Source organism: Lacerta agilis, chromosome 2 (assembly GCF_009819535.1).
Source record: "Lacerta agilis isolate rLacAgi1 chromosome 2, rLacAgi1.pri, whole genome shotgun sequence".
NCBI classification, from domain to species: Eukaryota; Metazoa; Chordata; class Lepidosauria; order Squamata; family Lacertidae; genus Lacerta; species Lacerta agilis.
In genome coordinates this window covers 108,157,486-108,171,436 of record NC_046313.1, presented here as the reverse complement: position 1 = coordinate 108,171,436, position 13,951 = coordinate 108,157,486, and the positions used below count along the sequence as shown (strand labels likewise).

The window sequence follows — 13,951 nt, the reverse complement described above, 5'->3', positions numbered from 1 at the left end:
CTGGGAAATAAATAGAATCAAACCAGGAAATGACGAGAGAGAGCTGGAGAGTCCTTGTGGCGCCCTTGTGACATCAGCGATGATTGAGGAAACCCCCAATGAGACCAGAGGTGTAGCGGGGCTTTGTTTTGGCGGTTCAGCCTCCCCTCCTAACAGGTGACAAAAGCAGGAGAAAGCCGGCATTTTAGGGGCTTTTTAGAGGGTTCTTCCCACCTAATGCCATTTTCACTTATACACATGGGGCCCCAGAACATAACCCCCTGCATAAGTGGGGGACACACCTGTATACTTGTTGTCTTGAATTGAGAATATAGTCTATAAGAATTTAAGAACTGCTGGGAAAGGAGGGAACTGGCCATGCACCGTTTGGTCTTGACACGACTCCCCCTTCCATTTCAGGCACTTGTGGACAACATGGGCTTATCAGCCAAAAATTCTCTTTCCTTCCAACGAGCACCCGGCCCCCCAGTCGAGGCTCTCCGAGGCAGCGCTACCAATTACCCCTTCTGGCCAGGTATGGGTCTCCTGTTCACGCTGCCTGGTCTGGGGAATTGGCGCAACAGTCTTACGACAGGGCTTGGAATCATGTTGGGGCTCCAGCTCCCATCAGCCCCAGCCAGCATGGCCAGTGGGTCAGAGATGATGGGAGGAGGGTTTTTCTCCCCCACATCATGATTTTTGCCAGCGCCTGCTCTTGTGATTCACTATTCCGTGCAGGAGTCAGGAGAGAGCTGTGCCAGCAGACTTGACAGGAACTGCAGGAATCGAGAGAACCATTGGCTGGCATCACGGTTTCCCCCGCATTGTGATTTTTGCATAGCACACACACACACACACACACACACAATCATGATTTGCATTATATTGCTGGGTCAAAAATTATGTAACCACTATCACAATATGGACCTCAAACCACTTTTTGGTGATATGCAGGTGAAACTTGAAAAATTAGAATATCGTGGAAAGGTTCATTTCTTTCAGTAATTCAACTTAAAAGGTGAAACTAATATATGAGATAGACTCATGACATGCAAAGCGAGATATGTCAGGCCTTTATTTGTTATAATTGTGATGATTGTGGCGTACAGCTGATGAGAACCCCAAATTAACAATCTCAACTTTGGGGTTTTCATCAGCTGGACGCCATAATCATCACAATTATAACAAATAAAGGCCTGACACATCTCACTTTGCATGTCATAAGTCTATCTCATATATTAAACTCCAGTAGCTAATGAAAACAATTGCTTACGTAAATGAACTTTTCCACGATATTTTTCGAGTTTCACCTGTATCAATATATCGCCCAACCCTACTGTGCAATTCAGTTGCAGAATTCTGAGTCTTCTATCTGCAGAATTATTGCCATGCATGTAGCTTTGCTCTCAATTGTCCACGGTGCATTGTTTTAACTCAACCTCTCTCTAGGTGGGATGGACGAACCCAGCCTTGAACAGATCAAGACTCAAGAAGACCAAGAAGAGGACATTGATTTTGAGAACGGTACTTGGATCTGTTCTAGGCAATAGCCACAATGGTGCACCTTCTCTTAAGATCCCAGCCGGTTCTGGGTTGCTGCTGTTAATGACATGTGTCCTCTGCAGCAGCCTTGGTGAGGCTTGAAGTTGTTACCCTATTTATATAGGGTGGGAAGATAGGGAGAGAACATGGTGGGCTATGGGGTTGCCTCTTCTTGAAATCACAACCGGGTGGCCTTTGATAGCAAAAAAACAGCACCCTAGTAAAGCTAGAGTGGTCAAATAACAGGCACCGAGTGCGAATTGTGATGTGTTGAAGTCATTTTTTTAAAGCCCACTCTTCAGATAGAAAGGCCTGCAGCACAGTTGACATAAGATCAATAAAATAAGGACAATCCCTGCACATTCTGGGGCCTCTCTCCTCTCTCAGGGCTCACTGTTGATACGTGGCCTGGGCCTCTGAGCAGGTGCAGGGAGCTGCCCTACCGTACCATCACTTTGGGACATTGTGGGATATTTAAAAGGGTGGCTGGACCCAGCTGTCCTTGACAGCTGCCTCTGCAGCCAGGTATCCCACTGGGATGAGGAGGTTAAGCCCATCAGAGGATCCTCTGACTGGGGCCTCCTCGTACCTCAAGCTGCCCCTGTTTTGAAGGCCACGGACCCTTCTCTTTCCGTCTGTCTTCAAGCCCATGTCCCTTCCTGCTTTTTCTTTCTTCCCTCAGATTTGCTGACGGTCCCACCAGGCTGGAAGAAGGGGGTGGAGTTCACCAGACAAGGTAACCTCATTTCCGGCAGAGAAATGATTAGGACTGGTGGGGAGGTTGGCTTGGGGGCTGGGAGACAGTGTGGTGTAGTGGTTAGAACAAGGTTAGAATAGTGGTTAGAACAAGGGCAGCTAGCATGGCCCTCTGTGGATGTTGTTGGACTCCCGGTTCCCATCAGCCCCATCTGGTATGGCCCAATGGTCAGAGATGATGATAACTGTCGTCTAGCAGCTTCTGTAAGGCTAATCTCTCTCCATATGAACCTACCCAGACCCTGAGGACATCATCCGAGGCCCTTCTTCGTGTGCCTCCTCCACATGAGGTCTGGAGGTTGGCAACATGAGAAAAGGCCTTTTCTGTGGTGGCTCCCCGTTTGTGGAAGGCTCTCCCCAGGGAGGCTCTTCTGGTGCCTTCATTATACACCTTTTTAGGTGCCAGGTGAAAACGTTCCTTTTCAACCAGGTCTCTGGCTAAACATCCTATCTATCCTTTTATACATGTTTGGGGAAGGGGGTTATTGTTTTGTTTTTATTATGTGTCTTATAGTTTTATACTGTATCTTTATGCTGTGAACCACCCTGAGATCTTTGGATAAAGGGCGATATACAAATAAACATAAGCAATAAGAGCATTGAGCTAGGACCTTGGAGATCTGGGTTCAAATCCCCCATCAGCCATGGAGCTTGGCCCAGTCACTGTCTCTGCCCTAACATGCTAGACAATGCTACCATTCAGTGGATTTGTAACTGGCTGACTGACCAAACCCAAAGGGTACTCATTAACGGCTCCTCTTCATCCTGGAGAGAAGTGACTAGTGGGGTGCCACAGGGTTCTGTCTTGGGCCCAGTCTTATTCAACATCTTTATCAATGACTTGGATGATGGGCTTGAGGGCATCCTGATCAAGTTTGCAGATGACACCAAATTGGGAGGGGTGGCTAGTACCCCAGAGGACAGGATCACACTTCAAAATGACCGTAACAGATTAGAGAACAGGGCCAAAGCAAACAAGATGAATTTTAACAGGGAGAAATGTAAAGTACTACACTTGGGCAAAAAAAATGAAAGGCACAAATACAGGATGGGTGACACCTGGCTTGAGAGCAGTACATGTGAAAAGGATCTAGGAGTCTTGGTAGACCACAAACTTGACATGAGTCAACAGTGTGATGCAGCAGCTAAAAAAGCCAATGCAATTCTGGGCTGCATCAATAGGAGTATAGCATCTAGATAAAGGGAAGTAATAGCACCACTGTATTCCGCTGTGGTCAGACCTCACCTGGAATACTGTGTCCAGTTCTGGGCACCAGAGTTCAAGAAGGATACTGACAAGCTGGAACGTGTCCAGAGGAGGGCAACCAAAATGCTCAAAGGCCTGGAAACGATGCCTTATGAGGAACGGCTTTGGGAGCTGGGTATATTTAGCCTGGAGAAGAGAAGGTTAAGGGGTGACATGATAGCCAAGTTCAAATATATAAAAGGATGTCATATAGAGGAGGGAGAAAGGTTGTTTTCTGCTGCTCCAGAGAAGCGGACACGGAGCAATGGATTCAAACTACAAGAAAGAAGATTCCACCTAAACATTAGGAAGAACTTCCTGACAGTGAGAGCTGTTCAGCAGTGGAATTTGCTACCAAGGAGTGTGGTGGAGTCTCCTTCTTTGGAGGTCTTTAAGCAGAGGCTTGACAGCCATCTGTCAGGAATGCTTTGATGGTGTTTCCTGCTTGGCAGGGGGTTGGACTGGATGGCCCTTGTGGTCTCTTCCAACTCTATGATTCTATGAGCTGAAAGACCATAGCAAGCCTTGTAGAGAGGTTTGCCCTCCCATGAAACACACATTCCCACGGCACATTTTCCACTGAGCCAGTTGCAAACTCTTCCTTGAATCACTGAGCCCAAAAGCTGCTCTCCCCACCACTGCACTCCTACCCTCGGGGAGAGGAGGGGGATTCCTGAGTGGAGAAAAATATCTTGCTTGTGTGTCTCACCCCCCCCCCCCACTTCAGAGCTCAAGGCCTCCCCAGGGTTGCTGAACTTGACCCACCTACTGGGGGCCCTGGACACCTTTGAGCTGGGAGCCTCCAGCGACGAAGAAGAGAAGGAGAAAGCCGAGGAAGGGAGGAAGAGGGCGAAGAAGGGGAAAGGGGCGAAGGGAGAGGAGGCGCCCCCGGCAGAACCGGCGCCGCTGCAGAGAGCAAACAGCCTGGAGGAGCTGGTGCTTAAGGTAGGGCCACCTGCATGCAGAGAGGCATGGAAGGATCTTGGGGGTGATGTTGGCAGGTGCCCAAGCAGGTGGCAGGTGGGTTTCTCTGTCTACAGAGGTGAGGGAAGACTGACTGGCAGAAGATGCGGCAGGCTTCTGGCCTGGGAAAGTACTGCGAAGGGCGCTGCCACCCAGGGGCCAAAGCTGCTCTAGCCAGATTCAGACAAAAGGAAGGGCAAGGCTACTAGATATGGTGGCTCTGAATAGAAGCAGCATTGGTACGCAACCCTCCCTTTTTATTGGGTCAGGGCAGAAGCTCTGTGGGTGGGTGGAGGATTCCCTTTTCCCTATCCTTGGCTTCCTTTACGCTGCCTGTCTCCTCTTTGCCTTCCTCTCAGGAGGTGACGCCCGCCCCTAAATCAGCCCCACAGGCCGCCCCGGCCCCTGCTGCAGCTTCCGAGCCCCTCAAAGAGCAGTGGGCCATCCCAGTGGACGTCAGCTCTCCCGTGGATGACTTCTACAAGCGAATTCCTGATCCAGCTTTCAAGGTACGATGCCAGCTCACAGGGCCAAGCGGGGAGAGGAAAGGCAGGGGCCAAGGACCGACGATGCTAAACTGTGTGACTTCCTCTCTCTTTCTCCCCACTTCACCATCTCAGTGGCCTTTTGAGCCAGATGTTTTCCAGAAGCAGGCGATTCTCCACTTGGAGAAGCACGACTCTGTGTTTGTCGCTGCCCACACCTCTGCCGGAAAGACCGTGGTGGCGGAATACGCCATTGCTCTGTCCCAGAAGCACATGACACGGTGAGAGTGCCTGTTATGAATAATAATAATAATAATTAACGTTTGTGTCCCACCTTTCCTCCAAGAAGCTCGAGGAGCAGACGTATGTAGTTCTCACAACAACCCTGTGAGGTAGGTCAGGTGGCGAGATAGTGACTGGCCCGTGGTTGCTCAGCAAGCTCCATGGCAGAGAGGGGATTTGAACCCTGAACTCCCAGGTCATAGTCCGACACTCTAACCACTATGCCACACTGGCTCTTACAGTGTTTAGCTGTTTAGTGATGTAAAATAGTGAACCTGCTAGGGTGGAGCCTGTGAGGCCCTGGTCAGATAAGAACTAGGGTGATGAACATCCCTGTTTATTGAATCATATAGGATGAGAAAGTAGTGAAACAGACACCTGTTCCAGGCAATTGCCTACATTGGCTCCCAGTACGTTTCCGAGCACAGTTCAAATTGTTGGTGCTGACCTTTAAAGCCCTAAGCAGCCTTGGCCCAGTATACCTGAAGGAACATCTCCACCCCCATTGTTCAGCCCGGATGCTGAGGTCCAGCTCCGAGGGTCTTCTGGCAGTTCCCTCACTGCGAGAAGTGAGGTTACAGGGAACCAGGCATGGGGCCTTCTCGGTAGTGGCGCCTGCCCTGTGGAACACCCTCCCATCAGATGTCAAGGAAATAAACAACTATCTGACTTTTAGAAGACATCTTAAGGCAGCCCTGTTTGGGGAAGTTTTTAATGTTTGATCTTTTATTGCTATTATTATCCTGTTTGGAGACACCCATTGTGGCTGGGGAAACCCAGCCAAATAGGCAGGGTATGAACAAATGAATTTAACAACAACAACAACAACAATAGTCTAGTAAAGGTAAAGGGACCCCTGACCATTAGGTCCATTCACAGATGACTCTGGGGTTGTGGCACTCATCTTGCTTTATTGGCCGAGGGATCCGGCATACAGCTTCCGGGTCACGTGGCCAGCATGACTAGGCCGCTTCTGGCGAACCAGAGCAGCGCACGGAAACGCCGTTTACCTTCCCACTGGAGCGGTACCTATTTATCTACTTGAACTTCGTGCTTTCGAACTGCTAGGTTGGCAGGAGCAGGGACTGAGCAACGGGAGCTCACCCTGTTGAGGGGATTCGAACCGCTGACCTTCTGATCGGCAAGCTCTAGGCTCTGTGGTTTAACCCACAGTGCCACCTGCCATTAACTCTGGATGCGGGCAGTGTGAAGAAGATGCTTCTCCCTTCTGTCTAGGCCAGCGAGTCAACATACATCAGCCCTGTATAGGGATCTAAATTGGTTCAATTGGGTACGCTGGAGTCCAGAGTCTCCTCCTTTTGAACTTCTAAAAACTCTTTATTTTCTTCCCTGGTTCCTTCTTCAGCACCATCTACACTTCCCCAATCAAAGCTCTTTCCAACCAGAAGTTTCGGGATTTCAAGAACACCTTTGGGGACGTGGGGTTGTTGACGGGGGACGTCCAGCTCCATCCGGATGCCTCGTGCCTCATCATGACGACGGAGATCCTTCGGTGAGGATTTGGGATATAAATAGGGAGGGTTTTGCAAATTGCCCCGAAATGCTGTCAATCCTTGGTTTAAAAGGAGCTCTTGGAAAAGACAAATGTCACTCTTTTGACCCATCCTATAGTTACCATTATAATTTAAATACCAACCATTTTCTACCTTTTTCGAACGGTGCCCGAAATCTGGCCCATGGAATGGGCTTCCCTCGGGAGGCTGTGGACTCTTCTTCCTTGGAGGTTTTTAAGCAGAGGTTGGATGGTCATCCATCAGGGGTGCTTGAGTTGAGATTCCTGCATTGCAGGTGGTTGGACTAGATGACCCTCGGGAGGTCCCTTCCAACACTACTGTTCTATGGTCTGGCCAGCCCTTGTTCCACTGTTAGTCAGGGTAAAGAGTCCTGCTCTTACAATATCCCTTTCTCTTTCCAAAAATCCCAGGTCAATGCTCTATAACGGCTCGGATGTTCTCAGAGACTTGGAGTGGGTGATCTTTGACGAGGTGCATTATATCAACGACTCAGAGGTGAGGAAATGTGCACACCAAGGGGAGCAGGGCTTGGAACATCAGGATCCGCCTTGTACCAAGTCGAGGCAGTATTGTCTGCACGGGCCGGCAGCAGCCTTCCCGGGTCTCAGACAGAGGCCTTTCCAAGCCCTGCCTGCAGATGCCAGGAATTGAACCTGGGACCTGCTACCAGGGGCTGCATTCTGCACGCAAATCAGAGCCTACAGCTCCTCTCCCCACCCTCAGCCTTCCTGGAAACATAGATAGCTGCCTTGTTCCTCATCTGAGCATTGCTCCTTCCAGCTCATTATTGTCTGCGTTGACTGGAAGTGGCTCTTCTGGGTTTCTGATGTGGCTTCTTCTAGCCCTGCCTGGGCCCTTTTGCATACAAAAGCGTGTGGCCCGCTGCTCGGCTACACGGCCCTTCTCCCTGATGCACTACTGTTCCATTTGCGGGGAGTTATCTGACGCGGTGGTGGGGAAGGGTTCAGCCTCCTGCTTGTGCTCTGAACTGGTACAGTCCAGAATAGAGATGGTGAAGGCCTGAACAAAACCTGGAAAAAAAATTTGGGGGGGTGGAAATATTGTTGTTGTACTCAGGTCCTTCTGGCGGCCATCGCACGGGCACCTGGTCGGCTGCTGTGAGAGCAGGATGCCAGACCAGATAGCCTGACGCAGCAGAGGTCTTCTTACTTTCTTCCGTTCCCTTGCAGCGTGGGGTTGTCTGGGAAGAGGTCCTCATCATGCTGCCAGACCACGTGAACATAATTTTGCTGAGTGCCACCGTCCCCAACACCCTGGAGTTTGCTGACTGGATAGGGTAAGAAGCGGTGCAGTTGGAAATGAAAACTGTGGTGCTGCGATTCCTGCATTGCAGGGGGTTGGACTAGATGGCCCTTGGGGGGCCCCTTCCAACTCTGCAGTTCTATGGTTCTAGGAAGAGGAGGGGTGAGGGATGGAGGGGGCTGGGCTGGGGAGGGAATAAGGGAGCATAGTGCTTTAATGGGATGTGAAAACCCTAATGAACTGCCAATTAAAGAATAGTAAGTGGTACAGCCGATGTCACGTTTGGTTGGACGCAGAGGATTGGTGGGAGGGACCAGCTGGGGAACCCCCAAAGGAAGAAGGCTCAGAGCCCGGGGAGTGTTAGGATATTGGTACAGACCGAGCTGCAAAAGCAGCAGCGAGGCTGGTGTTACTTGTGTTTTCCCCATGAGAAAGACAGCTGTTTTGTCTGCTTTCTCATGCATGTGATGTTATTGTATATCTTTACTTTCACTTTCACTTCTGGCTCGAGAGATGCTAGATGCGTTATGCACAGCTCTGACTTACTGAGCTGGCAAGCAGAGGCATACTCTGCATCTTATCTACAATAAAATAGTTTAGCCTTAATGGCTTGTGTGTGTTGTTCTTCACGCTGGGGAACAATCGCATATCAATGTGCCACTGGACTCGAGTAGCCAGGAATGCACTCAGGCTTCGTCCCTGCCTGGGGGGGTCAGTCTCACAACTTGCCCCGGGCGGGACGTTTGCTAACAGTGGTGGGACGACAACAATTGGCAGAAGGTGAAGAGGAACAAGACTAAGAGGATGGTTGGAAGCTGAAGAGGTAACAGGGCTTGGTGTGAGCTAGGAGAGTTTGTGGCAGAGAGATGAAGCAGGCTGCTGATGAGGCACAGGTGTCTCCCCTTTCTACTACAACAAGCTCCCCTCCCCACTGGTCTCCCAGGACCAGAAGAGGCATGAAAAGGGCGGAGGAGAGGTTGGCGACATGCAGTCTCAGATTGCTTGGGGGAAAACCCTGGAGAGGAGGAGACATAGGCAGCTGTGGGGAGGCGGGGCCCTTTAGTCTCAGCAACTGCTTCTTAGGGGCAAGACCTACCAAAGATGATAATGCTGTGCTCGTTAGGCCTGACATCCAGCAGTGGCAGCAGCAGCAGCAGCCCAGGAACTTTTCACAGGCCCCACCCCCTCACCCGGTCCCACCCTTGACAGGCGCTGCTCCACACCCTCCTTAAGTGCTTCTGGTTGGCTGGGATGTTGCCTTAAACTCTGTCAATGCCTCTTGCTTGCCTGGATGGAAGACAGAGAGGGGTGTCTGTGAGCACATCTAGAAGCCAGCTGATTGTAGGAATGCAAAATTTGCATTTGCGGCCCCGCCCATTTTGGCTCCGGGCCCTGCCTACCCCTGGCTTGCCTGTCTCCCCCTGGAAGGTGGCCCAGAAGGGATGAAGGAGGGCTCCTCCCCCTTGCAGCACCATCCCGTCTGTCACGCCGTTCGGCTGCAGGCGTAGGCCAGCATCTGCTGTGTAGAGGTGTGCCATGGGTGTGCTGGGGGAAACGGGAGAGTCCGCAAGCAGGAAGCCTGCAACCCAGCCATGCGGGGCATCCTTCTCTCTTTGCAGGAGGATCAAGAGGAAGAAAATCTATGTGATCAGCACCCTGAAGCGCCCCGTCCCGCTGGAGCATTACCTGTACACAGGCAACAGCCAGAAAACGCAGAATGAGCTCTTCCTGCTGGTCGACGCCCGCGGCACGTTCCTGACCAAGGGGTGAGGGCCGAAGCGCCGGCAGAGCGTCTCAGCGGCTGGTGGGAAGCCAGATGGTAGCCCCCACCCCGTCTTGGTGGCCAAAAGTGTAATGAGCCCAATAATTGCACTTTAATGGTGCCGCAGATCTTGCCTCCAGAAGCAGCTCACTTGGTCCATCTAAATGGCAGGGCTGTGGCCTTGTAAAACATTTAGGGCAGGAAAGGGAAGCCAGTGTGTCCGACGGTTGATAGGAGTTGTAGTCCAGGAAGGTCGCAAGGGCATGGCATTGGCTACTGCTGGCATAAGGTTGGCTTGTTAACTGTGCCTTAGGTGGAGCTGGAGTTTCTGGAAAAGGCCAGCCCAAGACACACACTTCCTGCCTGAGACAAGCTGAAAATGGCACCCCATTCCCCCCCCCCTTTTCTTTCTTTTTTCTTAACTGATAGTTCATAGAATAATGTCTTATCCACTCTTTGCTTACGTACATAAAGTGAGAAATATAATAAATAATAATAATAATAATAATAATAATAATAATAATAATAATAATAATAATAATGAATGCTGCTGAATCAAACAAATGGTCCAACCTTCTGCTCTCGTACCGGCCAACCAGATCCCTATTGGTGTCTTCGAAGCAGGACCTGAGCGCAACAGCCGCTCTCCCTGCTTGTGAGTCCCTGCCTCATGACGAGTAGCCATTAGTAGCCGCGGCTACTCTCAATTAATTTGTCCAAAACCCCTTAACAGTGTGTTTTGTGAACGAACCCTTCCATTTGCCGGCCTGAACCCTCCGTGGGACCGGCCCTGCCAGTAGGCTGAGTTGCCTCAGGCGGCAGATGCTCAGGGATGGTTGGGAGAATGGCGGCAAGGCATCAGAAGGGCAGAGCTGGTATGTGCCACTCGCAGCCTGCCCTGAGCAAACTTGCTCCCCATGGACGTGGTGGGGTGGGGGATGCTGTACTGTTGCTGGTAAGATTCAGCTGCTGCAGAACTGCGAGCGGCGGCCATCTTGTCCTTTGCCTCAGGCAGCAAAAAAAGTTGACCGTCCAATGTTCAGCTCCACTAGATGGCTTGGAGTATTTCTGAGAGAAAAAAAACCTCTGTCCCCTTTCTTTAACACCATGTGTAACTTTATTCACCTTGGTTGTGTTTCCAGTGTGGTGTAGTGGTTAAGAGCAGTAGACTCGTAATCTGGTGAACCGGGTTCGCGTCTCCGCTCCTCCACATGCAGCTGCTGGGTGACCTTGGGCTAGTCACACTTCTCTGAAGTCTCTCAGCCCCACTCACTTCACAGAGTGTTTGTTGTTGGGGAGGAAGGGAAAGGAGAATGTGAGCCGCTTTGAGACTCCTTCGGGCAGTGAAAAGCAGGATATCAAATCCAAACTCTTCTTCTTCTCTTCTTCCTCTCGCCCCTTTCTCCCCGACCAAACGAATCCTCCAGGTATTACGATGCTGTGGATGCCAAGAAGGAGCGGGCCAGCAAGCACTCCCAGACCTTCGGGGCCAAGCAGCCCATGCACCCAGGGGCTGGGGCAGGCCAGGTACGCTGGGCCAGGTTCATCGCGGACCTGGGAGGGAGGGAGTTTGATGCTGCCCCAGCCCTCGGCATCAATAAATGCATAAAATGACCCAGTGCTACTGTGTATTGTAACGGGAAAGGCAATGGAGAATGGGTTCATTAGGCCCTAATGTAGCCACTTCCCCTTTGGCGTAGCATTTTTAAAACGGGGGGGCGGGGGAGACACCTTTTGGTGTGTGTGATCCTGAGCCCCCAACCCCTGGCAGGCCACCTTGATAGGTGGGTGTGGCCATGGTGGCGGAGGCTGATGGGACTTGCAGTCCAGGACGCCGGCCTAGGCCCCCAAGCCAACATTGACCTGTGGCTTTCCCCTCAGGACAAGAACATCTGGCTCTCCCTCATCGACATGCTGCGCAAGAAGGACCAGCTGCCCGTGGTGGCCTTCACCTTCTCCCGCAACCGCTGCGACGACAACGCCTCCATGCTCACCACCGTCAACCTGACCACGACGAACGAGAAGAGCGAGATCCACGTCTTCTTCCAGAAGTGCATCTCCCGCCTGAAGGGCACAGACCGCCAGCTGCCTCAGGTCAGAGAGTGGGGCAGCAGGTGGTTAGCTTTGCGACGAGGCCCACAGGGCGCTGGGCCTCTTGGCATGAAGGTGTCTGTTCAGTTTCAGGGTTGCTGGGTGGGGGGGAGCTGGGCCTCAAAACAGCTTCGCTGCCCAGGGAGGAAAAACCGTACCTTGGAACAACTTGACTGCTAGATAGCGGCTTCAGTAGTATTTATTCATTGCCTTCCACATATGTCCCAAGGACATGTACAATATATAATTTTTTTAAGCTGTTTTCATATTGCTTCTTGGCCTTTTGGCTAAGATCAAGTGTAGCACCTGTCCTTACAAGTTTAATATGAAATAAGGCAACACGTAGACCAATGTATAGGGCAAAATGTTTCTTGTAATGTCAAATAATATACAGCAAACTTTTATAATGTCAAATAATATGCAACGAAGACAGCATTCCGGGTAAGTACACTGTTTCGGTATGTCTTCCTCAGTTCATAACTTGATAAACAAACTTCTTGCGTGGAGTAGTAGTCATGGCCGTATGTAACTACTACTTACAAGTCATCTGAGGACTATACAGTAGTACCTTGGTTCTTGGAATTTAATCCATTACAGGAGTCCATTCAACTCCCAAAACCATTCGAAAACCAAGGGGCCACTTCTGATTGGCTGCAGGAGCTTCCTTCACTCAATCAGAAGCCATGTCGGACATTCGGCTTCCGAAAACAGTTCGCAAACCGGAACACTTACTTCCGGGTTTGCGATGTTCGGGAGCCGATTTGTTCACCAACTACGCCATTCAGGAACCAAGGTACCACTGTATATTAAACGGATTTTTGGAGCGGGGAGATGGAATAGGGGCTTGCCCCATCCACTCCATGCTGCGGCCAGGTATTGCAGTACCTCCAAGAACGGTGATGCAGCAGCTAAAAAAGCCAATGCAATTCTGGGCTGCATCAATGGGAGTATAGCGTCTAGATCAAGGGAGGTAATAGTACCACTATATTCTGCTCTGGTCAGACCTCACCTGGAATACTGTGTCCAGTTCTGGGCACCACAGTTCAAGAAGGATACTGACAAGCTGGAACGTGTCCAGAGGAGGGCAACCAAAATGGTCAAAGGCCTGGAAACGATGCCTTATGAGGAACGGCTTAGGGAGCTGGGTATGTTTAGCCTGGAGAAGAGAAGGTTAAGGGGTGATATGATAGCCATGTTCAAATATATAAAAGGATGTCATATAGAGGAGGGTGAAAGGTTGTTTTCTGCTGCTCCAGAGAAGCGGACACGGGGCAATGGATTCAAACTACAAGAAAGAAGATTCCACCTAAACATTAGGAAGAACTTCCTGACAGTAGGAGCTGTTGGACAGTGGAATTTGCTGCCAAGGAGTGTGGTGGAGTCTCCTTCTTTGGAGGTCTTTAAGCGGAGGCTTGACAGCCACCTGTCAGGATTGCTTTGATGGTGTTTCCTGCTTGCCAGGGGGTTGGACTGGATGGCCCTTGTGGTCTCTTCCAACTCTATGATTCTATGGTGCTCTTCCCTTCTTGGGAGAATGTTACTTGTTCAAAAATAATAACAAAAAAGAGCCTTTTAACAACACCAGTACAAAAAATGACGGGAGGTTGTGTTTAAAACACACACATACACAAAATTGACACCTGTATCAGAGACTTATTGAGAAAGCTTGTCGGAACGAAAATGTCTTCTTTCCAGAAAATGCAGATAGTGAATGCCTGCTGTTATCTCAAGAGGCTGTCCCGTCTCATCGTGACTGCAAGGCAGAGTAGAGCATTGTGGCCTCTTTGTGTTAAGTGGGAAAGCGGCCGGGTGTGAAAAACATGGCTTCCAGGAGGTGGAGTAGATACCAGGAAGGAGGGAGAAAGAGACAGTGAACTTCAGGTTGCATCCAATTCAGTTCCTCTCAGGGTAGAGCCATTGAAATGAAGAAACCAAAGTGAACCATATCCCTTAATTTCACCAGGCCTTCTCTGAGTAGAACTAACATTGGAGACCACCCTTTTTCTTTGCCAGCGTGAGGCACGAGGAGTATTATTATTTTGTTGTT

At 50.4% G+C, this 13,951-nt stretch overlaps 1 protein-coding gene and 1 pseudogene across 1 annotated transcript in view; both read left to right on the top strand.

The window, feature by feature from the left end:
* SKIV2L (Ski2 like RNA helicase) overlaps window positions 1–13,951 on the top strand; it is a 38,008-nt gene that overhangs the window by 4,378 nt on the left and 19,679 nt on the right. Inside the window, exons 5-16 of the mRNA XM_033141686.1 lie at window positions 400–514; window positions 1,429–1,503; window positions 2,204–2,257; window positions 4,251–4,468; window positions 4,846–4,995; window positions 5,107–5,252; window positions 6,620–6,766; window positions 7,199–7,283; window positions 7,979–8,085; window positions 9,671–9,817; window positions 11,241–11,340; window positions 11,695–11,907. Of these exons, the coding sequence (XP_032997577.1) occupies window positions 400–514; window positions 1,429–1,503; window positions 2,204–2,257; window positions 4,251–4,468; window positions 4,846–4,995; window positions 5,107–5,252; window positions 6,620–6,766; window positions 7,199–7,283; window positions 7,979–8,085; window positions 9,671–9,817; window positions 11,241–11,340; window positions 11,695–11,907 (1,557 nt within the window). The remainder of the gene's footprint in view (window positions 1–399; window positions 515–1,428; window positions 1,504–2,203; window positions 2,258–4,250; window positions 4,469–4,845; window positions 4,996–5,106; window positions 5,253–6,619; window positions 6,767–7,198; window positions 7,284–7,978; window positions 8,086–9,670; window positions 9,818–11,240; window positions 11,341–11,694; window positions 11,908–13,951) is intronic.
* LOC117043037 lies at window positions 12,172–12,322 on the top strand (annotated as a pseudogene).